The sequence below is a fragment of the Xiphias gladius genome, chromosome 19 (genome assembly GCF_016859285.1).
Source record: "Xiphias gladius isolate SHS-SW01 ecotype Sanya breed wild chromosome 19, ASM1685928v1, whole genome shotgun sequence".
Lineage (NCBI taxonomy): Eukaryota > Metazoa > Chordata > Actinopteri > Istiophoriformes > Xiphiidae > Xiphias > Xiphias gladius.
Genome location: NC_053418.1, coordinates 11,764,896 through 11,791,163, shown reverse-complemented (window position 1 = coordinate 11,791,163; position 26,268 = coordinate 11,764,896). Strand labels below are relative to the sequence as shown.

The window sequence follows — 26,268 nt, the reverse complement described above, 5'->3', positions numbered from 1 at the left end:
GTAAAAGGTGGCCGCGGTGAAGAGGGAAACAAGCTTGATGGTGCAATCTATTTTTCAAACCCACCTGTGATGATGAGCTTTTGCATAGTGCTGAAAGGAGGACAAGTGGCTGAATTAGGCTTCCTTAGTAGGTTTGTGGGACTCTCCTTTTGGTCTAGGATGAGGAGTTCAGAAGAGGCAGAGCTGCGAGAAGGTGTGACCACGCTGTAATAAGCATTCAAACATTAAATAATGAGTGAATGGATATATAGATGGGAATATGAATGGGCAGATGGGTGGAGTTTACTCTGCCTGGTATGAATAATTGGACCTCATCTTGACAAATTGTTGTGAAGAGGTTGAAAGTGGAAAAGAGTAAGACTCCAGTGCAGAGGTTCACACTGTCTACTGTATTATGTTCATGCAATGACATTAGCAGATTGACCAACAATAAGGGCACAGAAGCACACACATACTGTAGCTACAGAAGAATGGATCACTGCATTTCTTTGGGTATACTAGAGGGAAGATTCCTCAAGGCTCAACTCAACTCAGATCGAGTGGGAGAATGTGAGAGATAGTGAAAGACCAGAGGAAAAAGGAGATAAAGGGGGAATACAGGATATCTAAAGAAAAACCTGGAATTTAAAAAAAGAAACAGATCATAAAAATATCGTAATTACTCTGTCATTTTCTCCAGTATTTGTTGTGAAAAATGCTGACCAGGAGGAACAGCTTGTGTGGGAGTCAAGGGATCATTGTGGCAAACAACTGTTGTTTGATTCACATTTCTCTCATACTTGCCTCTCCTCAGTAAGCTTTCGATCCAGCATTACCCACCAATGAAACTTTTCAGTCCACTTGTGTGCCGGTTTTATTAACTTTTTGTTATCGTGACAAAACGGATGTAATAATCCGTAAATCCAGCAAACCCACGTACAATTGTACAGAACGTATACACATCTGTGTGTCCACATGCTTTATTGTGCTGGGAACTGGTAACGCTTCCTTCAATATATAAGACTCCAAAGTTTAACCTGCAGAACTCATACTGGGAGTGTATATGACTGACAAAATTGTTATCTGACTGATGTCTCATTATGCCGTTGTTCTGCCAGTTCTATTTTAATCTCTGTTTTACGTACAATTTTGTAAGTTTTATATATCCGAAATTCCCAACGCTGATGGCGAGCGAAAACTGTTTTCCCTTTTGATAGGAAATAAAAAAAGCTAGAGAAAAAGAATGAGATAGAAGAACATTCAAATTTATCAGCAAGTGTTAGAAATAGGAGGATTTGTGTGTAGAGATGGGAGGCGAGGAAAGAGAGGACATGGCTCCATTTGTACTGTGTTAAAGAGGGAGAGCAAGACAGAAAAAAGGGAGAGGGAGAGAGTGCCAGCGTGTATTTGTCTCATTTATCACTCAGCAGCAGTTCTGTTTTTCGGGGTCATTTGAAGCTCACAGCCTGTCTCATCTCGTCCGGGGACTCCCAGTAGCTCGCGTGCATGCGTGTTTGTGAATGAGGAGTAAAAAAGAGGGGGGTGTAAAGAGATCACTGGTCAGAGTTGACAATGCTGACAAGCTATTTCATGGAAGAAATAGCTACTTAGAAATACCATTTGGGCCTTCATGACTCTCTGAGGAATACCTATGCACGCTCACATGGACACACACAAAGACGCACATACTGTACAAGGTGAGGCAGTGATTTATGGTGGGGAGTTCTTGGGGGAGAGTGAGCTGTAGTTATACAGACCAACAGTAACCGCAACAGGCTTTTCACAGAAGTGGTCAAAAAGAACACACACACACCCACACACAAACATCTACACACATACACATGCATTCTGAATCCCAGAAGCATTTTAGTGTCATTAAAGTGCAGCTGTGTTTGTCTTTCCAGCACACATGGAAAATGCATCAGGGAGAGAGAGCGAGAACACAGCCTGCTGAATATGGGTGCCACTAGATGTACAAAACAAGCACTGCACTTTGTCACTCACACAACTATGCATTGTTCATTCTGGAGTCTATTCAAACACAAATTTAGGCATTCAGTATAATGCAGTGCAGTAAAAACGCACTGTGGTGTGGAGGTCACGGTGTTAAGCCCCATGACACTTACGCGAGATATTAAGTGTAAAGTCAAGTTCAATATTGGGTTGTGCTGTAAAACGGAGCCGGCTTTTTAGGGGTGGGAAATGAATCAATGCTTTTCACATAAAATCTGATTTAGGCGTCACCCCATAGCTTTCATAGCTATAGTACGTAATGTTGGGATTGTGTGTCTGTGTGTACGTGTATTAATGCGGCTTGTTGAGTGTAAGAGTGTAATAAGTCTGATAGAGATTAGACGCTGTGTTTAGGGGGAGCTTGTCTTCACTTTCCTCATTTGTTGAGATCACAGTTTTATTTTTGCTATGATATATATTTTGTCCCAAAAGCAGTGTTGTTTTAAATGTATGTATTTTAAAGCAATCGTTCTCTGAAATACGAGTCTATAAGACAGAATCTAAAGGCTAACAATGAACGATTATTTTCATTGTTGCTTAAACTGCAGATTATTTTCTCGCTTAATCATTTGATCTGTTAGACATCGGAAAACAGTGAAAAATACCCATCACCAGTTCCTACATCCCAAAGTGATTGGGGATCAAAATTCCAAGTTTTGTCAGAGCAACAGCCAAAACATTTACATTTCCTACCACATTAGATAAAGAAAAGCAGGAAGGGAATTTTTTGACATTTTTGCTTGAAAAATGAATTGATTTCAAAATAGTTGTCAATTGTTGTTTTTCATAATCTGAACACACTAAACACTATGACCTAACACTACAGAGGCATTAAAAATTCAGATTTCTTATAAGCTTGTTTTCTTTCTGTTGAGAAGAATAAAGTACTGTAAAATAGAGATACAATGACTCTAAGACAAGTCATCGTAAGGATTAGGATGTTGTATTGCAGGAAAAAAAGCAGCGTGCACTGTCTTTCAAACTGCCAGGGAATGACAACATAGAACTACTGTCTTAATCTTTCTAAAGGTCTGGTGTAATCTAGGACAGTCAGATGGACACATGTAAAAACTGTTCAGTTGCTGCCATCAGCCATACTGCAGGCGACAGCTTTAGCCCCAAACAACCTAGTCTGGGATATCATGTGTTGCTTAGACGGAAGTGTTCTTATCATAGGAAAAAAAAGTTAGACTTGTCTTCCTGGGGTTACGAATGCAAAGTAAACAACAGGTTTTGAAATTCTTTCCATCTGTTTTGCTGTTTGTGTCTCTTTCTGTGCTCTTTCTTACTCAACCATTCTCCTCTTTCTGTGATGTCTTCTGTCATTCTCTAATATCTACCTCCTTTTTTCTTCTTTTTCTTCTTGTGTGTGTGGCTTTTCAAGACTCTAGCCTTTTTTTGTGTGTGTGTGTGGATGTGTGTGTGTGTGTGTGTGTGTGTGTGTGTCGTGTATGTGTGTGTGTGTGTGTGTGTGTGTATGCGCAGAAGATATCTGGGCTTAGTCCATCCCACATACCTCTGTCAGCTCAGACAGCTTAAACCCAGCCAGCTCACACAGGAGAAAACACACATATATACTCCACACATACACAAATATACAAGGACTGAAAAAGATGGGTTTTTATGTGTCTCAAACTTGTTAGCTTAGCTCACACACATGCAGAGAGACAATCTCAGACTTTGACTCAGAACCAAAGGAGAATCCAAGGAGTATCTTCCTGAACATTTCGATGGCACTGCCTATGTTAGCCTCTCTCTATTATCTCCTCTTCCACTGCCTTCATGTTTGAGTCTGTCTGCCAGAGTCGTCCCATCTTTCGTTCTCCTTGTTTTCTCTCCCACTCTGGCTCTGTATCTCTCTTTTGCAGTGTACTTTTCAAGAGCTGTAGATTTTATCGTTCCACACTCGAGGTCATCACTGGTGCATGTTTTTGTTTTACCCCTATTATTGTTGTCATCTGGCTAAACCCGGCTTGAATGGATGAATCTTAGCTGCCTGTGTGTGTGTGTGTGTGTGTGTGTGTGTGTGTGTGTGTGTGTGTGTGTGTGTGTGTGTGTGTGTGTGTGTGTGTGTGCTTGTGCGTGTGTGTGCTTGTCGTGTGTGTGCTTTTGCCTTCAGTGTGTGTGCTGACATTTAGAAGCCTAACCGCCACAAAATGACAGTGTAAAATTGCTAACCTTCAATTGCATGAGCTGACAAAAGTTTTTTAACCCTTCACTACGTGTGTGTGTGTGTGTGTGTGTGTGTGTGTGTGTGTGTGTGTGTGTGTGTGTGTGTGTGTGTGTGTGTGTGTGTGTGTGTGTGTGTGTGTGTGTGTGTGTTCATTTGTGTCTTTTTTTGTGTCTTCTATTAACCCTTGTACTTATATTCAAGAGCTGCAGACACCGCTGATAATATTTATCCATGTATCCGTAAAGGAGACTGTTGTGTGGCTGGTAGCCACTGTTGGTTTTTTTTTTTTTTGTTGTTGTTGTTTCTTTTCCTTAGGGATAATATTTAACCAGGACCTCTAGGCTGCTCTCACCCTCCCAGGATCAGGCCAGAACAAATGACATGAGGAAATTAAACCTGGGTGCTCTGCTATTTTCAGCCTTAGTCACATTTCATAATTCCGTACCTTATGTGTTCAGGGAATGAGCAGTTGAGTATCTTTGAGATAACTGAATGTACTGTGAGAGTGTGTGAATGTGTTTGTGTTGAGCATCGGGGCTCAACTAAATCCCAAAATGGTGATAATTTTGGATTGAAGCGTCAGTATTTCCCTCAGAATTTTGTTCTTGGCAGGAAGAAAATCCCCTAAACTAGGATAAATCACAAGACAATGAAACTCTCTGGTGAAAATGGAAAAACAATAGCACCAATAAAGAGAATGCATACATTTGTATGATTCTGTTCTGTTCTGTTTTATTATAATTTATAGTTTTTAAAACTGGATGCTTTACTTTTTAGCAAACATTACTCAAACAGGGGTAAATAGTGTTTTTTGTAGGGACTATTTAAGCTGCGGATTTGGAACTCTGATGAGTATTTACAGCAAGAGGACTTTGTATGGGGATTCAACTTAAAACGACTTAAATTTCTTTGTCTAAACTGCAGTGCCCATGTCCGTTGTAATGAAGGAACATGTCAGTCACTCAGTGCAACGATGTGTTTTTTGACAACAATGAAGTCTATAGCATGGATTTATGATCTATATCAGGCTTTGGATACAGACATAATACTTGTTAGTAGGATTGATTCAAAGTGGTTTTGGTTTTCACATGGGATTTGTTGAAACAGAACTGGAACAATCCTTTATAATAGCTTTTAGAAGAGTGCTTTAGTCACTTTGTCCATGTGTAGTAACACAAAAACGTCTGTATGCCTCCGTTCTCCACCATCCCTTTCTCCTCACCTCTCTCTTTGTCTAAGCTGATGTCCAGCTGTTTGGATGTGTCATTGGAGTACAAATGCTACAGATTTTTCGCTCACACACACAAACAGCAGTCCTTTTGTTCCACTTCTGTTTCAAAGGCCTCTCTCTTTTCATGGCATACGGGTGGTGCAGGGGCAAAAACTTGCCAGCCACTGCTGAGACTTGGGTTCAGCCCCCAGTTGTGATTCCCACTGGTTGGTTAGGGCACCTGCATGGAGGGTAGTTGAATCTAAGGAGGCTTGTTATACCCTTCCAATGAATGTGGCAGGTGGAAAAAGACATTGCTGGTGACACAATGAGGAGGAGTTCCATGCCTGTTTCTGCCTCCCCAGGACAACAGTAGCACAAGGATTGTCCTACAGGGAAATTGTGCTTTCCAAAATTGGGAAGAAAAAGGTGAAAAGATGAAAAAAAGAGGCCTATCTGAAATGAACATGTGTTTGAGGAGTTGTTTATGTCTCCATCGGGAATGAAACATTGTAATGTGGGAGGAGGAATGGTAAGAGGGAGGCGAAGGAGGCATCCACTGGAGACAGTTCGTTTTGTGGCTTGCATCAAAGCATAGAGTGCCAGAAATTAATTAAACTTCCCCTGTTTTGGAGGTGTATGTGTGAATGAGTATGAGTCACAGCGGTGATGAGTAGGAGAGAAAACATGTTAATTGCCTCCATGATCACTGCCAAATTGCGGGAACATAAAATTTTACATAATAAGATGCCCCACCTTCTGTGGCTGGACAAAGAGAGAACAAAGTGTCGAGACAGTGGGGAAAAGCTATCAGACGAGCTGTGGAGCACATGCCTCATGCCCGCTGAAAGTGCTTTCACACTCGTTCTGTGTGTGTATGTATGTTTGCCCGGTTGATTTCCCCCTCAGAGCGAGTAGTTTTTTTTCCCCCACTGCCGGGTCAACTGGGTATGCTTTTTCAGCTTAACCCCTGATTCGCAACCCCACTGTGACCTCATGCTGCTTTTTGATTGGCCTGAGACTGTGAACTTGAAGGCAAAGAAGGAAGATGCTGTGTGTGTGTGTGTGTGTGTGTGTGTGTGTGTGTGTGTGTGTGTGTGTGTGTGTGTGTGTGTGTGTGTGTGTGTGTGTGTGTGTGTGTGTGTGTGTGTGTGTGTGTGTGTGTGTGTGTTGGGGAGGGGTAAATTATTGGGTACTCACGAAGAAAATCACAATGCCTTCATGTAGAGTGCATACTGGAGTTTTCCTGCGCATACACACTAGTACATGCCCAGAAATTTAGCCAGCACACTTGACTAACACTGAATAAATGAGGCACATAGACTTGTTTGTTTACCAAAGGGGCTCTGTTGATTGGCAGTGTATTGTACGTGCATTGAATATTTGTTTCCCATTATATTCTTACTCTTGCTAGTGAACAATCCTGACAGTTTGCCTGTGTCAGCGCATGTGTTTATGTCAGAAGATACACTGATGAGACAATTGATCCCGACAGTCATCATGGTTGCAAGGTCAAAACTTCAACACCTTTCTGTTTTCTTTTTCTTTTCTCTCTGTTTCTTTTGTCCCATTGTGTCAGTTATATGTTTTGATTCGTGATGATCATTAGGCTCACGAATGATTGTGACAACAGCCAGATCCACACACACACACACACACACACACACACACACACACACACACACACAAATAAACACCCTCATCCCTCTCTCTGTAGATCTTGTGGTTGTTGACTAAAGTTTTCAAAGTGAAAAAAATAAAAGAATGAATGCTATTAATGATGAGACAGCAGATAGACAGTCTCAGCTTTAGGTCATCGCTTGGGTCATCGGCCTTTGACCGGCAATATCTGTGAGATCACCACCGTGCTGCAGCAGGTGTGACATCATTTGAGGAGGTGATAGCACAGAATACAGCTCCATTTCACAAGTTGAAAGGGTAACGTGTCTCACAGATAACCTTTCAGCATCTCCTGTGTGTGTGTTTGTGGGTTCATTTTCTCTAATCCGTTACCCGAAATTGGTTTACAAAACCTATGATGTCAGCAGGCTGTTTTCTGATGTCTTTTCAGGCCTTTTGAAGCCACAAGATAGAATAATCATATCCACACAATGTAGGAATTTATTTTTCTTTAGCCACTTATCATTTTGTATGTTTTATATTTATGGGGTCTCTCATTACTGCAACACATTTTACTAAACACACATGCCTTGGCAAGCATGTGTGCTACTGTATGAGAGGGGCTTTCTGCTAACTTGTGACCATCCATGTGATGTGATAATTAAATAGAGTAATCTGTTTCTTTCTGGGGAAGGTAGTAACACTCAATCTGCTGCTTCGAATCAGACATAATTTGTTGCACTTACACATTAGTCACTGTTTAGGAGTATATATATATATATATTATATATATATAATATTTTACTATTTAAGAAGTATCCACAGTATAAAAGAGTTGTGGAGATGGTGCAGGGATATCAGAGAACTGAATTACCAGTTGCCAACATTTAATATTCCCAAGCTACCAACAGTTCCTTTATATCATTTGGTTTTCAATTTTTTGCCTCTTGATTGCTATTTTATTCCTTACCATCTGCCCCGTTTTTTTGCACATTTTAATTCTGTGCAGCTGTATAGAGTAGTTACAGGCTAATTAAAAGTGTAAGTATTTGTGATGCTATTTATGCTGTCATGGCTGTTGAGAGAATCTTAACAGCTGCTTGGCGTACTGTTTCTCCTCAAGACCCAAGCCTGCCAGTGGAGTTTTTAGGAGATGAATGTTTGGGCCCTTAAATCAATTGTAAAATAAAGAAAGACAAAAAGAGATAAAGGAAACAAGCAGGGCTCTTTAATCGGAGGAGCCAGGCGCACAGTTTGGACCAGTGGAAGGAAGAGTGAAAAGGAGTTGGTATGGAGACGCGGAGCAGACAGTCATGGAGACATAAGCAGAGGGAGAAAGCAAGGGAAGGATTTGAGGGAAAGAAAGACTGAAACCTTAGTACCTGAGGCGGCGTGGGTTGAGGCCTTTAGCTGCTGGTGCCAGAATGTGTTTTTACGAGCGTGTGGTCAGACAGAAATAAAAGGCAGCCGAGCGGTTGAATGGCATCACACACACATGCATGCACACATGCACACACACGATTCAATGGCCTCTCAGAAATCACAGTTTGGTTTTATAATGTCACAGTTATTCAATGTCTCCAACCCCCATGATGCAGTGTGACTGAACAAGCAGTGCACTCTCCCCAGTGGTAAGGATTGAGAGAGGAGGTAAGGGAGGAAAAGAAAGCATTAGCAGCACATCTGTGTTCCTTTTAATGGTGCCAAGGAAAGAGAAAGAGGTTCTCTTATGTTTTTTACAGACATTACATAGATTTTATGGTCAGTTGGTCCAATTGTCAACTTTTTACACAATCCCTTTGGTGCCTTTTCTCTCTTTTTCTTATCTCTCTTGCCCTGTCTGGTATTGCCTTTTCCACAATTTTGTCATTTCCCTTTTTTCATTTCTTATTACCATCATTTTACAATGATCTTAATTTTTTCGGATTATCATCACAAGCAACCCAAATAAGTGTAAGTGTTAAATCCATAATGCCCTGCGAAAAATCCAGTGAGAAAAGTGCAAATAAAAAGACAAAAAATAGGAGTAAAAACAAGACCAGCAGTTATTTTTTTGCAAATCACTTCAAGTAGAAGAAGAAACATGGGAGAAGGCAGTGATGACTCAGTTAGCAGAGGTTATCTAAGGGGCCTCTCGCAAAGATGTGACTGTAAATGGCGAATGACCACTTAATATAACAAGAGACTAAAAGAGGTGGAGATCATGACCCTGTTTAGCGCAAAGGATGTGAGGAATAGATGAACAAAATGGAAGTATTTCGAATCAATCTTGTCAATGCATAATGGCTCCAGAAAAAAGGACATGGGCTCACTCTTATGTACTATACAGTACGCAGAAATTGGTACTAAGTGCCGTTGTTGTGGAAATACTGATCAAGTGATGGATTATTGGAAAAGATTTGGGATTTACACTCTTTTTTTTTAATTTGGACAGTCCTATTTCATCTTTTACACAATATCAGAGAAGGAGGTGCAGTACAGAAACAATTTATTTGGAACTCTCAGTCAATCCTTTTTTGCAGCCTGGTAAGTGTTAAGGGTACAAATATCACAATAAAGCATCAATTGATGCTGTGAGCGCGCACGCGAATGTGTACACATTCTGCACAAAAGCCTGAAGAGCTTTGATTCATTTTGTGCTAGAAAAACATGTTATGGAGCAGCAGTAGGATGGCTAATGTTGCTTAGTCCCATTTTCCCATACACCCACACATATGTACTGACACACACACAAAAATGTAGCCACCTCCTTTTGATTCTTTCTCTCCCTTACTCTTGAACTCTTTTTTCTGACTTTTCCCATTCACATGGGAATACCATGCACATGCGCGCACACACACACACACACACACACACACACACACACTCAACTATATATACTTTATGTCATTTATAGTTTGGGGCAGAAATCATATCCTGTGTTTACTCTAGCTGTTTGACTTGTTGAGCTGTCAGTCACTGTGGCAAACAGTCTATATTTGTGCATGCATGCAGACACGTGTGTGTGTGTGTGTGTGTGTGTCATTGTTCTGTCAAGGTTTAGAGGTCAGTGTGTGAAGGGGACTTCAGCAGCATATTTCCCAGAGGTCCTTGCAAGGCTCAACTCAATATAGAGTTGGCACAGGCAACCCGTCTCAGCGGTTTGTACGGAATTTGAGTGTATATGTTGGTGTGAGCCTTATTTTATAAGTAATGTCCATATAAGTGAGATTACAGGCGGTCTAAGAGTGTGTGTGTGTGTGCGTGTGTGTGTGAGTGTGAGTGAGAGAGACAGAGTGAAAGGGAGAGTGTATGTCCTGTCTTTTTCACCATTAGCATTCCTCAGCTTTGACGGACAGTATAGGAATTGAATGCTTCTTTCAAGTGGTGAAATTCTGCTGTGTGTGCTTGTGCGTGTGTGTGCGCATGCATGTGTGTGTGCGCACGTGTGTGTGTTTGCTTGACTGTGTGTATATATGGGCTGTTCATGTGCCATTCTTCAGACTCTGCCCATTAATAAGGGAGTATTCAGCCATGGAGTTCACCTTTTCCACTATAATTGCTCTCTCTCTCTCCCTCTATCTCTCACACTCTCACAAACACACACACTCACACACTCAACAATAACCAGCAACCCTTAAACAAATTTTGACGTGCCGACATGAGGTTAGATTGTCCTGAGAGCAGTTGTCAAGCACTTCAGTAATATCACATTGAATATACTGTAGGCGGTGATGGAAGAAGTATTCAGCCTTTACTTTAATTCACAATTCTTAAGATTTTCATCATGTCAAACCCCATTTGTAATAAAATTTCTGTCCAGATATCAGCCTCTCAGTATACATTTATTGTACATTACATTTGTGCACTTGGCAGGTGCTTTTGTCTAAATCAGTGTAGAAATGAGGTACAATCTAAACCACAGTACATAAAGGAGACTCCATCATGAATAAGTTCTATAACACTCACTTCTAAAGACTGACACAAGGTTGCAGGTAGAGCTGCAACGATTAGTCGATCAGTTTGTCACTTGACTGAAAAATAATCAGCATCTATTTTGATAATCAGTTAATCGTTTTGAGTCTTCTTTTTTTTTATATCAAAATTTTATGATTTCAGCCTTTCAAATATGACTATGTTCTGTTTTATCTTCAGTCGTCTGTGATGGTAAGACTGAATATGTCTGGGTTTTGGACTGTTTATCCGACAAAACATGACATTTGAAAATGTCGCTTTGGGCTTTGGGAAAGTAGAGTGGATATCTTTTCACAATTTTCTGACATTTTATTGACCAGCTATCCAATCAATCGCAAAAGAATTGACAAAATGAATCGATAATAAAAAAATAATTGTTAGATGTAGTTCTAGTCGCAGGGACATGCAGCAAGGCTTAAATGTGCTAAGAAAATTTTAGTAATTTTTGTTGTACTGGCAGTCTGTCTTTGCTGCATCAGACTGACATTGCGTAACCAAGCACCAGGAATTCACGGGAAACAATTCATATACATAGTAAAGGTAAAAGTGCAGTATTTTCCCCTGAAATGAAGTGCAGATGAAGTATAAAGTATGAAAAACAGAAATACCAAAATAAAGTACAATCAAAGTTGCGCTTAAGTACAGTACTTGAGTAAATGTACTTACTTTGTGTTTTTTTTTTTTTTTTTTTTAGAAGTACATGAGAGGTAAACTGTTCGTAGAAGCGATGTTAGTTGCTGTTGATGTTGGTGACTTCACCATGGAGATGTTACATTTTAAGGGGCATATAGTCATGTTTCTGTCAGAGAATATGTGCACGAGGTGTGTGTCAGGATAAGAATAACAACATAAACTGATTTGTAATGTACCATCATTGACCAGGAATTTGTTTTTTGAGACTGGTACAGACATTGATCACCACCATAAGTACATACAGACACAACAGGACCACATAGTCAGCACAGAGGAGTGTGTGTGTTTGTGTGTGTGTGAGCGATGTTTTATTGCTGTGGACTCCTCACTTTTCAAAGGGTGCGAGAGTGAGAAGGATCATGGGTGGGCCCCAAAGAGACCCTTTTGAGATGGAGACGCCACTTCAGAAAACACTCAGCCTTCACAAAATGGAGGGAGGAGGGATGGAGAGAGGGGAGAGTCGATAGAGGGTGAAGGGAAAGACTGGATATCAGATTTTCCACGGAGTTAGATGATCATCAGTGTTTGTGTGTGTGTGTGTGTTTGTGTGTGTGTGTGTGTGTGTGTGTGTGTGTGTGTGTGTGTGTGTGTGTGTGTGTGTGTGTGTGTGTGTGTTTTTGCGTGTGTGCGTGCTTGCACGCATGTGCGTGCGCGCGTGTGTGTGTGGTAACAGTGGTAGTAGTGTTTGATGTTTGACCATTTGCCAGCTAGAGTCAAGGTGTTATTCCCTCAGCTCCAACATCTACATGCTGAAATACTTCCTGATTTTAGGTCAAGTATTTCCCAGCAGCGCTAAGGAGGTTATTTACCAAAAGTAGCTTTAAATGGATAGGCTCTTTCCAAAATATATAGTACACAAATGCAGCTATTTACTCTAGTTTCGATGGATGTGTTTACCTGAGTAGAAGAGTTTTGTTTATCTAACTCCTTCTCTGTCATTTTCTTTTTTCCGCTTGCTCCCTCTGGCGCTCTGCTTCGCTCAGTCACACACACACTTCATACCTATTTTCACATTTGTCTCTACGGGGCCTTCAAGCATTAATTGTGTCCCAGACTGGGACCAGAGAGAGAGAGAGAGTGTGGCTGGGAGTGCTGGGTGTATCAAGGAGAGAGGCAGGCAAGGCTGGGCACAGCTGTCCCCCGAGGAGGAAGTCGCTCTCTCATATCGCTGCCCACATCCATCCTCAGAATAATCGTCTAAAAACTCACTGCTGAGTTTTCACCGTCCCCAAAGATGTTAGTCATCAGAAGAAAATAGGTTGTTTCCTTGAGGTTTACCTCAGGATAACACAATCAGTACATGTGCCATTAGGATCAACAGTAAGGAATTTCCTTTTAACTGAAAACCTTTCTTCTTTTCTAAATTTTTAGTCTCCATTTTAGTCTCAATCAGGGATTTTAATGCAGTCTAAAACTACAAACTAAAGGATAATTGTTCTATAAGATGTCTTTTTTCAGCAGTGTGTGTTCCTGAACACCACTGCTCTCTATGTTTCTCTTCAATAGGACAAAATCAAAAAAAAACTTTACTTTGTTTTCAATCTGTCTTCTTTTGCCTGTTTTGTAATATTTCCCAGTTGTACAAGATTCACTTGGTTTACCATATTTATTTAATTACCATTTGAGCTCTGTTTTATTATGCCACCGTTCCCTCCGTTTTGAAGGGCTGTATTAATTACCTAGAGTGTTTTTTCTTTTTCATCAAACGTTTCCCGGCACAGAGAAGAAAATGAAACTTACTGAAAATAATGTAAATACGTTTGTGACTGACTGCACAGTAGGTAATATGTGAATAATTTTGCTAGTTTAGTAGTTTGAAGCTGCTGGTGTAAGAAATGTTCCTTTTAATATTATTTAATTGCAACATGTCTCAATACATTTTATGAGGGAGTGTGTATTAGTCAGCACCATTAATCTCATAAATTGTTTTGTCTCCTCAGTTGACGTCGGAGCAGCTAGTGATGCTTTTGGAGCTTCTGTTAGAGGAATCGGAGCTAAGCGTGGCAACAATGCGCACTCTTAAGGGAACCTACAACCTACAGAATCAAGATGCTGAGGTAAGACCACACACCCACACACACACACAACACATATGCACATACAGTATTACCCCACACACACACTTGAGCGCATATGTATCCAAGCTCTCACAGTCTCCCCCAGTAATAAAAAGTAGGTTTCCTCTCTGTTTCCATCCCAGGGCACAGCGCTTAGTAATGTGTAGTAAATTCTGCTTTAATAGCAGCTTTCTTTTTTACAGCGGCCTTTACTGACTAAATCCCAAAGGTATTCGCTTCATGTTTTAGTAGGCTACTGCACAAAGTTTCATAACGGTGCTGTTAAAGACCCCCTCCAATGAAAATCAAGTTTTTAAGCCTATTAACATGTCCATATGGTGTTTTTATAAGATAACAATATCATGAACGAAATAAGCAGTCAACTTGCAGGGTGGGGCAAAAGAAACCTGAAACCTCCAGTGCTGAGCGGACTTGTCAGTAGAGAGCGAGATTTTGCATTTGCCCAACCACTAACGCTGTGTCAGCCACTACCATTTACAAGCTAATAAGCTAACAAACAACATCAACAAATAAAAGATATTAGTAGATCCAGAATTTCTCAATGAGGAAGTAAGTGTAGATGTGCTTCCAGCCCCTTTTCAGATTTTTTTTTATAAATTAATTAATTATTTTTTTTTATTTTTAATGTGGGAAAACCATGTTAAACAAAATATATTTTTACCTACTTAAATGTGTCTGGAGGGGAACTTTAACATTGTTTGTGAGTGTGTGTGTTTTTATCTGTTTGTGCTCTGCAGCTGTGTGTGGACAGCTCAAGAGTTCCTTACTGTACAGCACATTTTCTCAGCACAGGAGCATGAGTGTTACAACACAGCTGCATAAACTGTCCACGCTAGCCTCCATCATTAACACATAGCATGTCTTGAAAAGAAAAAAAATCATATATATTAAGTTCTTATTTATTATATGAGCTTTTTTGTTTATATAGTAATGTATATGTATAATGTGGCTCAGATGATCTGCTGTACAGACCATCTCAGTGGTTATTGTACTGAATCCAGACATCTTAAGTTGCATCTGAGGACATATTTATTATTTACATTCCAAGCTTAAATTCAGGCCACTTGTTCAAGTTCCCACAAATAAAAACTAGTGCATATAATTCTGTATTTTGAATGTGTGCTGGAATCGGGTGGAATCATCTGAAAGCATAATTTCTTTCAGACCGTTAACTCACTTCTTTAGGTTATTGTCTTACTTTTTATTTTTTAACAGTCGACCTCAAGGTCACAAGCAGAGGTCACTCTATGTTTGGCCTCGGTTCCAGCTTTAGGTTTAGGCCTCTTTAGTTGTACTTCCTGGCAGATGAAAGCAGATTCTCCTGTGAGATTTCCAGGAAACAACTTTCAGTGTTTTCTAAAAATACACAGGGCCATTATGCACGCATTCATGCATGGAAAAACACACTCTTACACACACACTCACTTACACAAACATACACACAGCTGCACACACCTGTCTAAAGGCAATGGTCCAGTCCTAATGTTAGTAATCTCATTCAGAAGAGGTTAATAACCTACGTCTCTCCTTATAAATGTAACCATTTATTCTCCTCTCCTTCTGTCTGTCGCTCTTTTTTTTTCTTTTTTTTTCTGTCTCCTCTTTGCACTCAGTCTTTTTTCTTTGTCTGATACAGGATCTTCTTCAGAAGATTGATGATTGATCCATTTAAAAATCTTGGAAAAATACAGGACAAAGTGCTGCTCAGCCTCTGTAGCCCCCTCAGTGTTTACCTCATAGAGAATGAGACCTTTTCAGAGTGGATGAATATTGGATTATAGGAATGATTGTGGTGGTTTCTGAAAGGTGGTTAGAAATACTTCGACTCAGAATGCATTGTGAAAGGACTGGTTGATGACCTGAAAATAGTATAATCAGGCCTACCAGCACTCAGTAAACTTCCAGCAATTCCTCTTATGATGATTTCATATCACACGATTGACAAGAGTTTTGATATTTAATAATTTTAAATTATCCATTTTGTGGGGTATTTTCTCATTACTTCAACTTAATTTGGTGATAGCCGTGTGCATCTCTGATAGAGTAGCACAAAGTGCTGCTACATATTGTTTCACCACCTGCTAGTTCTGTACTAAACATGTCTAACTCCAAGCAAAGCAGAATGACGTTAAAGTGAGACGCTGTACAGTGAAATTGATAAAGGAGCTTGTCTTTGGGTTAAACGTGCTGTGAAGATTAGTGCACAAGCTTAAGTTTCTCTGTGTGCGATTTGCGTGATCATGTACACGATAGTGAAAGGAAATATGTGGCTAACCACCGGTGTTCGTGCAGTGGGACTGCTTTGTGAACAGTGTGAGTGACCATGAATACGTGTGCGAGTGCGTCTGTGAGCTGGAGCATGTGTTTGCATGTATGAGAAGGTGTGCATGACTTTGGCCCACTTCCTTTCATATGAGCCTCATGTGACGCGAGATGCTGTGCGACTCTACACGCGCATGTGCGTGTGTGTGTGTGTGTGTGTGTGTGTGTGTGTGTGTGTGTGTGTGTGTGTGTGTGTGTGTAGTATCGTGATTTTGTGGGAGCGTACATGCACATATGTGTGTCAAAAGCCATCTGTCGGTCAAGCACAAAGGCTGTATTGTATATGGTGCACATGCTACGTTTACTCCTCCAGTGACTGGAGACTTCACTGGACCACATCAAGAGCTTCTACTGGCTACGTGTACAGTGGAGGAGAGGAGACAACAGAACAAGGAAAATTGTATGAATGAACCAAGGCGTCACCTCAAGTTTATTTGTAGAGCCTTTAATCAAAATGTCTCAAAGGGCTTCGCAGGCTCATATTAGACTGGAAACAAAAACAGCACCTCAAGTGAGCAAGAAAAACTCCCTCCAAAAAACCTCTAATGGGAAAAATGTAAAAACCTTGAGAGGGATTACAGAGGAAGAAATCCCTTCCAGGCCTAATAGGTGGTATTGGGCAAATGACTAAATAGGAAACAATAATGGCTACAATTAGATAGTGTAGTGGAGTGCAAATGCAAAAGAAAGGTTGACAGGCAAAAAGGAAGAAACAAGCCAACAGTTAAAGTAATAGTTTGATTTCATTTTTATTCACTTGGTATACAGCATGTGTACAAGTCAAGACTACCATAGCACTGTATTTGCATCTTCATTCCATGCATGCTTTTGTGTGTCTGTCCTGTGTCTGAGACTCCAAAAGTTCGAGATGTGTAAGTTTGTTCGTCATGGTAAGTGCGAGCACACGGAGTACGTTAGTATCAGTTGTAGCATTTGCGCGTGTGTCAGGATTGGTGGTGGTGGCGGGTGAAGGAGGGGTGTGGGTGCAGTAATAAATTAAGGAATGTCCCTGTGTAATTGCATGTGCTGTCAGTGAGAGGGGCCCAGTGAGAGGAAACAGAGTAAAAAAGGGGGTAAGGAGAGGTGCACCAGGCAGCTGCTCTGCCCCAGGGCTCTCCCCAGGAATGAAACCCAGCGCAGGGAACAGCTGCTGGGGCTTCGCAGGCCAGAAGGGCAGGGCTGGCACCAGAGGGTACAAATACTGTACACGCTCATGCAAACTTCCACATTCATGGCTAGAGACACACACATATCATTATTCCTATTTGGGCAGACGGTAGAAGAGTTACAATTAACTTACACCTTTTGTTTTTTGTCAAGGGCACTTTTGGATTTTGTAGCCTTCCAGAGTAAACAGAGGCAGAGAATATATGGAAAAAGAAAGATTTTTTTAAATTTGGAAGAGAGAGGGACTAGAAAGCCACTCTGAGACAAATTAAACTTATGTTTATTTAGTAGGTTGCAGGGGTAATGTGAGGATTTAAGTGTGTCTGTTGTAAATGGAGCATTGCTCAGCCTCCATTCTCATGCTGCATAAACAGGTGGAGGGCAGCACAACACTTCTGGCACAAACAAACGAAGCCAAAACTCCTACTAAAAGTGTGCACACATTCACACGGCACTCAGGTAGATCCATTTGGCTCAATTGTAGAATGCTACTTTAAAAAGAAGCTCTGTACAAGCGCTGTAGAAATGCTCAAAGCTTGAGCTGTTGAAATAGAATCAATCACCCAAAATCCCACGCTTGGTCACTGTACTCGCCAAAGGACTAGTTTATTATCCTGAGTGTGTGGAGATAGTTATGGAGGAGATTGAAACACCCACAAAAAAACCCGCCAAGGGAATCTGTCAGGGTTTAAAATAGTGACAGTGCTTTAAAAGATTCTTCATCTGGATTTTTTATTGTTCTTCTGTCTCTTTTATCATCCTCTGTCTGTCTCCTCCACAAGACATACACACACGCACTTCGTATCCATCCACGCCTGCGCGCGTGCAAAGACGCGCACGTGCATGCTCATAGCAGATGATGAAGGATGATGGCTGAGGCAGGGACAGAGCCAGTCTCTGATCTCTCCTGTAACCGCGGCAACAGAGCTCCTATTGATCCTTTGGGGAAAGGCCAGGCATTAGCTTTCACTCACACAAATACACACATGCACACATACAGTAAAAACACACCTATACACAGACACACACACACACACACACACACACACACACACACACACACACACACACACATACACACACACTGCAAACACACACATGCACATAGTAAGAGAATTGAATAAAACTTTTAAACATGAACTTTAGATTGAGATGGCTTCCTTTCTAAAACAAAGTTCACCTCTGTTAATCCTCTGGTCCTGGATGAATCTATTCATGATCAGTGGAGCTTCCAGCTTTGTCTCTCAGCTTGTCAGATGAGCTGTTTGTCTTGTGTTACTGGCATTGAGGAAGATCTGTTCACGTCAATGTTTGAGAGCACCGGCCAAAAGCATAAATATGAAATGTCTTCCAGATTATAAATCTTTGCCATCAGTTCATACCATACTGGTCTGGTATAAATTATGGGATAAATTATTCCTAAACACAGGTCATACCATATTAGTATGAATTGTGTTTAGGGGTAATTTATCCCCCTAACTTGATATTGTCTGTACCAAGGGTATATACAAGTAGGTAAAGGATTTCATGTGGTCAACTCCATCAGCTTTGAATGTGCAACATAACCTCTGAAATTACAAACAGCAGTGACCTTGTATAACTTCAAAAATAACATCATGGCCACTTTAAAGACTGATTTGGGCAAGTTCAACTATTTAACTGTATTGTTTCAGTTTGAAGTGAGAAATTGTGGAATTTTTAATCTGTTTTAATTCCTTCATCTGTTTTTTTTTTTTTTTTAATCTAATCTTCTTTTTGATAATTTGGTTCCCTGTTGGTCCAAATTTAAAATAAATTAAAGACTATTTGTGATCCATTAATAGTTGTATTTTTTCCTCTGTTTTGGCCCCCAGGTCCGACATCGCTGGTGTGAGCTGGTAGTCAAACATGCATACACTCAGGCTTACAGGGATGTGGAACATTTCCTTGTTCATGACCAAGTAAATAAACACCACTGTTGAACATTTTGTCCTGTATGATGCAGTCAAAGCTTCACTTTTAAAATGCTGATTCGTGCTGAGAGGCAAGCCTTTACATAAATAAACGACATGATTGCACTCGTGTATTCCAGGCCATGGGTGTGTATCTGTATGGGGAGCTGATGGTTCACGAGGACCCTGAGCAGCAGGCCCTGGCTCGTCGCTGCCTCTCATTGGTCCAGGAAGAAATGGACCAGTCGGCACGTAGAGTGGTGGAAGAGATGGTCCTATGACATTGGAGGTGAAGTCTCATCCTCAGTTTCTCATTCACTAAGTGTCATCCATGATGTGTCTCCTGCCATTTTGTGCCCGTGCTAGTATTCTTTCAGTTAAACTGAGGTGCAAAATGTTCCAATAGAAAACTAATTTTTATCTTCTTTTGTATTTTTACTTCTCTCAACGTCTCCACAAATTAACTGATCTCTCATTTCATTGGAATTTTAAAGGCTCTCATTGGCACTGAATATGGACAGAAACAACATCAAGAAGTCTCTACACAAGATGAATTAGAAATAAAAAAATATAGTTGTGTAGGTTTATAAAATAGGATTCCGAGTTATCTACTCAGGGTTTTCAGCTGCTTCATATTTGCAGTTCAGTTTTGAAATGAAATGCCTTTTAATTGGCTGGTGCATTGTACTTGAACCATTTGTGGAGATTTCAGTCCAATTATTGTTATTCTTCAGTTTTTAAGTATTTCTACATTTTAAAGTCAATATTTTTTTTATCTCACATCTCTGTGTTTTAGTCTGAAATGGCTTGTGTAAAAGAAAGCTTTGTGTTGGATTGATCCTGATTCCATGTGCCCCAGCAGACAGTGCACACTTGAGTCACTTGGCTACCTATACTGCGCATTCCTTCCTGAGCCCATTGAGTGTATGTCTGTGTGTGTGTGTGCCCGCGCACATGTGCGTGTTTGTAGACTCAGAATGGGGCCTTTTCCATGGTTTCACAGCAGCGCCGTCAGGATGTGTTTGTCAGAGAAGGAATTCGGGAATGTGTTCCTCAAACAAACGAGAGAGGGAAGAGAAAAAAAGAGAGAGAACGGGTCAGCAAGCATTTTCTGAGGGGCTCAGGACGGACTCTGCTTGATGTGGGGTGATTTTTATACCCTTGACCTTGAAATTCCTCCTGTGTGTGTGTGTGTGTGTAAGTGTATGTGTGTATGCATAACCACAACTGTCAACCAGTGGGCTTTTGGATGACTCAGAACAGTGAAAGGTTTTATTGGTCTCACACTAAATAAAAGGAAGAGAGAAATTTATGGCTTAGACAGACGGACAGAAAAGGGAGGAAGAGGGAGCGGAAGGGAGGACTGCAGTGAAGACAGGTCTCTTTGAAGCTGCTGATCTTTTCCTAACAGTCCTGGAATTACTGACACTAACCTTTGAATAATGAAAGCAGGCAATTACATGGATCTTGGCTTAACAATTCAAGTATAGTAACCCAGCTATTCTTCAAATCTGTTGAACAATACAGTAGTATACTATGGGTACATTGCTATAGTGTACTGAAATTACTCAGGTATAAAATACCTACATGTTATATCCTTTTAATTTTTTAAATAGATTTTTAACTTATTATGAAGATTTTTTTTCCTGGATTTTGGTTTTATTTGATAGCTTTGACAGTAGAGACAGACATGAAAGGTGGGACACGAGGAAGACATACAACAAGTGTCCCCAAAAAAAGGATCATAAACGATAAAAACCATCTGTAGTTAATTTTTCCTATGAATTTCACACCCAAAAACTTATATGCTATGTTAGGCCTGTGTGGGTGTGGTTTAGGGCTAAAGCTAAGGATTATTTCTCAATTAATCATGTAGTCTACAAAATGTCAAAAAAAAATGTGGAAAATGTCCATTGTAACATCTTCAGATTTCTTGTTTTGTCCAACCAACAGGCCAGAGGCCGACAACTTTTTAATTCCTAATGATTTAAAATAGAGGAAGGCAGCAAATCCTCATATTAGAGAAGCTGAAACCAGCAAATATTTGGATTTTTTGAGTGAAAAATTACCAAAATTATTAACTCATTATCAAGATAGTCAACATTTAGTTTTCTGTTGATCTACTCATTTATTCATCGACTAATTGTTTGATCAGATTTTATCGACTTCAGTTTTATTTTATTTTTATTGGAGATGTCCCTCCCTGGAAACTTAAGCAAACAACCCCACCACTTTCATCCAATTCTGATTCTAATATTGATCAGAGTGCGTGGGAATTCCTGATATCTTTTCCTTGTCCTCTACAAAAAAAACCAGCACGAGGAGCTGACACAGAATGCAAAAACGGAAAACTCGTATGTGAAACCAGAACTGTTCCAAATTTGGCTGAAATTTGAAATGTGTGTGTTCATGTAGAGGTTGTACAATGGTGATTTCCAGGGCCTTTCATTTAACTGTAAACTGGCAAAATGCATGTATTTCTTAACATAGTTCTGATTTCTTCATTCCCCACCTTTTCATTCAGAGCCAGCCTCTGAAATCAACCACCTGTGTTATCATCTAGCACGTCCCCAATTCAGTGAGTATGAGGTCAAACAATGCGTCTGTGACATCGGTCAACAGAGGCTGCGTCAAGAGGCACTGCTTAATACTTGTCCACATCGACCTGAGCAATTTAGAGCACTAAATCCTTTTTTAGGCCGTGACCAAGCCACTACAAGACAACCTTTTATCTTCAGACACAAACACACACACACACACACACACACACACACACACACACACAAACAGGCAGAGACAGCTTTATGCATTTGAACAGGATGTGAATGGCTTTCTAGACAAGTGCTCGGCATCTGGCTCAGTCCTGATAAATCTCTCTGACACACACATACAGCACACACATACGTAGCGCCTATCTGTCTGTGCCCGCAGATCTCTTGTCATCATCCTTCACCTCCTCACTACACCTCCCTGTGGAGCTTCACCACAAGTACAGGAGGAGTGAAATGGAGCAGCAAAGAGGAAAAAGAAAAAAGGACAGGAAAAGAATCAAAGCATTTAGTGATGGATATCCTAAATTTTACTGTTGCTTCCCATTGGACTGAACCAAACAAGCCTCCGTAAACATCAATGGATCATGCTCGTCAGCTGAGCTCAGGTCCAGATCTCTTTCCAATTAAGATGATGGATGAACAGACCTCCTCAGTGCTATTGCATATTGTACTGTGGGGAGAAGGATTTATGTTTTACTGCTCAGTATGTGTTCCTCCATCGTCCTCTCTTAAGAAGAACAGTCCTCCCTGTATCCTTTTACACCCTCACACACACACACACACACACACACACACACACACACACACACACACACACACACACACAGACCACAGTACATGGGGATTAGGCTGAGGCGGGCTGAGAGGGTTTTGACTGAAAACAACATGTCTGTCAAGGTGCACTCCCTGCTCTGTGTTTTTAAACCTAAAAAGCACAACCCTTTAAAGGAGAAGGGTGGTCTCTCCCTGTCCTTTTTTTCCCTTTTTCCCCTCCCTGCGCACTCTCGTTCTTTTCTTCCCCTGGTACATGCCTCTGGAATCCCTCTTGATCCGCTTAATGAGGGGCATATCGCCGGGTTAGCCAAGCGTGGCGAATGGGAGAGGAGGAGAGGGGTAACCAAGGAAATAGTGTGAGAGAGAGGGAGCGAGGACCTACAGGTCTGGTCTTTCTTGACTGTGCTCTGATGGCAGGCATAAGGGAGAAATAGGGGGAAGAAAGACAAGAGAAAGTTAAGAGATTTTTAATTTCGGGGTGGTGCAGGTTAGCGGTGGACTGGTCCTGGACTTGAGCATGTAGGTAGAGAGAAAGAAAGAGAGAGAGAAGATCTTGTTCTTTCATGTCCGGGCTGTGAGGGTTCCTGGCGTGCTGATTTGTGACTTATGATAAAATCACATTGCCAGGGATTACCACATAGCCCTGACCCAGCCGGCTGCTATGGCAACCAGTGCCCCTCCTATAAACACACACACACACACACACACATTCACAGTCGCTCTCTCGTCCCCCAGAATCTTAAAACTAAAGAAGACATGATTATCTAAGAGTGTGTGTGATTGTGTTTGAGAAGTTGATGATTTGGAAGTGCGGAGTAGAAGAAGGATGATGAAGCAGCCAGAGGGTCTTGATGTGGGTGTTTTGTAAGAGAGTGTGTGTGTGTGTGTGTGTGTACATGTCAGTCAGCCAGACAGGTTTTTGTAACCTCTCTCCAGCCAGGCACAGAGCTTAGCTGATTGGTGAACAGTGATTGATTTCCTCTTTGTTCACAGTGGCTAAGTTCTGCACCTGAGGAGAGCATGACCCAGACAAGCAGACAAAGGAAGACAATGAATGGGTGTGAGAGAAACAGAAATGTTCTTTTGATTTTCTACAGTGGCGGGTTTGTCTCTGTGTGTGTGTGTGTGTGTGTGTGTGTGTGTGTGTGTGTGTGTGTGGACAGTTGAGCCTTATTTTCCCACTTTAATTATCTATTGTGTGCTTATACATTTCAGTCACAGAAATCCTTCCCCTTTGTCCTCTGTTTTTCTCGCTCCTTACTTGATTGTCCTGCATCCTCTTTCACCTTTCCCATCTTTCTCTTATCTCATTTCACTATACCCCTCCATTTCTCCTTAGCCAATAATTTTCTTCAACTTGGTCGAACCTCAGCCTAAATAGCTACCTTCTCTTCCATCCTCACTGGACTGTAAAACTTTCCACTGAGACCCTGTCACCCAGACGAATTAAACACACAAGCCTCCTTGCAAATTCAAAACGCTGTGCAACTTTACTAATGAGCGCCACACTACACTCTCCTGCTTTGTCTGTTGTCCTTTCTCCTTCTTTCATCTGCCTTCCTTTCTCTGTACTTCCACCACTCTGCTTCTGTCTCATTTTAGCTACATAGTATAAAAGATGATCCTGCAGATGATGCCGGTTGCATGCTCTGTAGCTCTAGCGAAGGTGAGAGCCAAGTACGTCAGGAGAGAAACTGTACCTCCCAGTACTAATGAGGCCGGGGGAGTCCGAAACGTTGCTTAATGCTGGCAGTTATTTCATCAATCCAGGAGCGGCGGCGACCATCATCGTCCCCATCATCATCATTGTCCTTCATCCCCACTATTTTCTATTTCTTACAGCAGACACTTGATGTTTTAAGTTATACTACATACTAATTTTATGGTAATTCTACACACCAATCAGCCACAACATTAAAACCGGTTACCGTTGATTAAATACCTGCACCGTTGGATGTCAATCAAACTGTGACTTTGAAATGTGATTGCTAAACTTTTATTTTTCCCAGCTGTGATCAGCAACCTCAATTTCCTCAGTGCATTGCATTGTGGGAGAATAGTGTCCATCAAAAGCACACTCAAGAATCAACTGTATTTAATATGCATGCTGTGTGGTTTTACTTTATTTTTAATACACACTACAGATTTATTCAAAATCTATTTCTCGGCCGGGCACAATGACTTCCTGGAGTCTCTGCTGGGTTGCTCGGCGACCTCACCGTCGCGACAGGACCCCGGGTTTTTGAATTAAACAAATGAGATGTGACTTAATTAGTGAGCTTTTTCACATTTGGACAGAGACAGGCTAGCTGCTTCCCTGTTTGCAGTCTTTACGCAAAGCTAAGCTAACCAGCTGCCTGTTGTGTTGGTATCAATCTTCTCTTCTACCTCGTAGCCAGAAAGCAAATATTTCCCAAAATTTTGAACTGTTCCTTTAACTTCACAGTCAAGTTAAAGATACAGTTACAGAGAACAGCGGGGTTGCTCGTTAAAAAAGGTTGACAGGGCTGTCAGAAAATGAGTTCTCGAAATCGTCATTAAAGTGCTTCAGGTTTTAAACTTTAAATCACTTTGCCAGTGAAAAGTGCTGTCTGTGCATCCCTGGCTGATACGTATTGATTTCTGATCTAATCTCAGCTCGAGGAAGACAAAATGCAGAGATCCATAAAACAGATGGATTCTCACACAACACATTTTCACACTGTGATGGAAAACAAGACTGAGGCGTCAACGATGGAAATCTTGCAATGATTCCAGAGCCTCCCATCATTTAGGGATGTCGGTTTCACTTTATTGGGACAATTTAGTGTTTTCTAAAATGGATTTACCGTGCGATGTAAGCTTGTTTTGTCTCAGATGGGAGAAACAAAAAGCTGTGATCCCGTAAAACACCCACTGATAAAGAAAAGCAAGAATTCTCAATTGGGTCACGCCACACGCTTTTTTTCAAGAGAGAGCGCGCCCGAATAAGTCAAGCTTTATCAGAAGAAGCAATACAAACTAAGGAAAAACTTTCTCAGCAATATGAGCAAGTTTATCACGCAGGTTTCTATTTACCTTGCACCGTCTTCCACCACAATGATCAATAAATCTCAGTCTGTCACACATGTCGCAAGAAATACATTTGTCTTAGAACAGCTATACAACAACCTCCCATTGCATCTCCCGGCCAAAAAAAAGTTTTTCCGAAAAACGAATTCCTGCTAATCGGACTCATCGGCTAAACACCCAAGCTATCAATATCTGCAGCTGGACTACATACAAAGAATGAATCATATGTGACTGAGACCTGAAAGTTTTAAAAATACTGACCGACAGCACCTTACTGTATAACCTTCGCTGTAACATGGGCGTAGTTTGCCAGAGACCACTTTCATACCATCTAATCATAATGCAAAGCTATAGTGTTCTGGACCACTTGCTCCCAAACCAAAACAGGGACAGATGGCTGAAAATAAATTTTAAAACTGGTCAGTCTTTTTCTGGCAATCAGAATATGAGCTCCGAGGAGGTATTATAACGCTCCATATTCACAACGACAAAATGGCGACTAAACGAGGACAGATGTGTGAATTAGAAATGAGGGCCATGTGGAGCCTGCCATTTTTAGACCTATATTTAGGGCCTGTTAAAAGAGTAATGACCATCAAAGGCCTGTAAAAGAGAGGAATTGCGATCAGAGCCCGTATCTAAAAGGTGATTTATTACACTCTAATGGGAGGGAAATGGGGCTCTGCACATCAAAGGACAAAGCAACATTGTATAAAGACACCAAAAATAAACTTATTCAGCTCACACCACC

The 26,268-nt window shown here is 41.0% G+C and overlaps 1 protein-coding gene across 3 annotated transcripts in view; it reads left to right on the top strand.

The window, feature by feature from the left end:
* LOC120804718 (aminopeptidase O (putative)) overlaps window positions 1-26,268 on the top strand; it is a 50,054-nt gene that overhangs the window by 21,460 nt on the left and 2,326 nt on the right. For 2 of the 3 annotated variants that reach the window (XM_040154265.1, XM_040154264.1), the window contains 3 exons: window positions 13,583-13,699; window positions 19,063-19,149; window positions 19,281-19,429. In XM_040154265.1, coding sequence (XP_040010199.1) covers window positions 13,583-13,699; window positions 19,063-19,149; window positions 19,281-19,421 — 345 coding nt within the window. In that variant the 3' untranslated portion in view covers window positions 19,422-19,429. The remainder of the gene's footprint in view (window positions 1-13,582; window positions 13,700-19,062; window positions 19,150-19,280; window positions 19,430-26,268) is intronic. The other variant, XM_040154267.1, reaches the window with a different exon arrangement.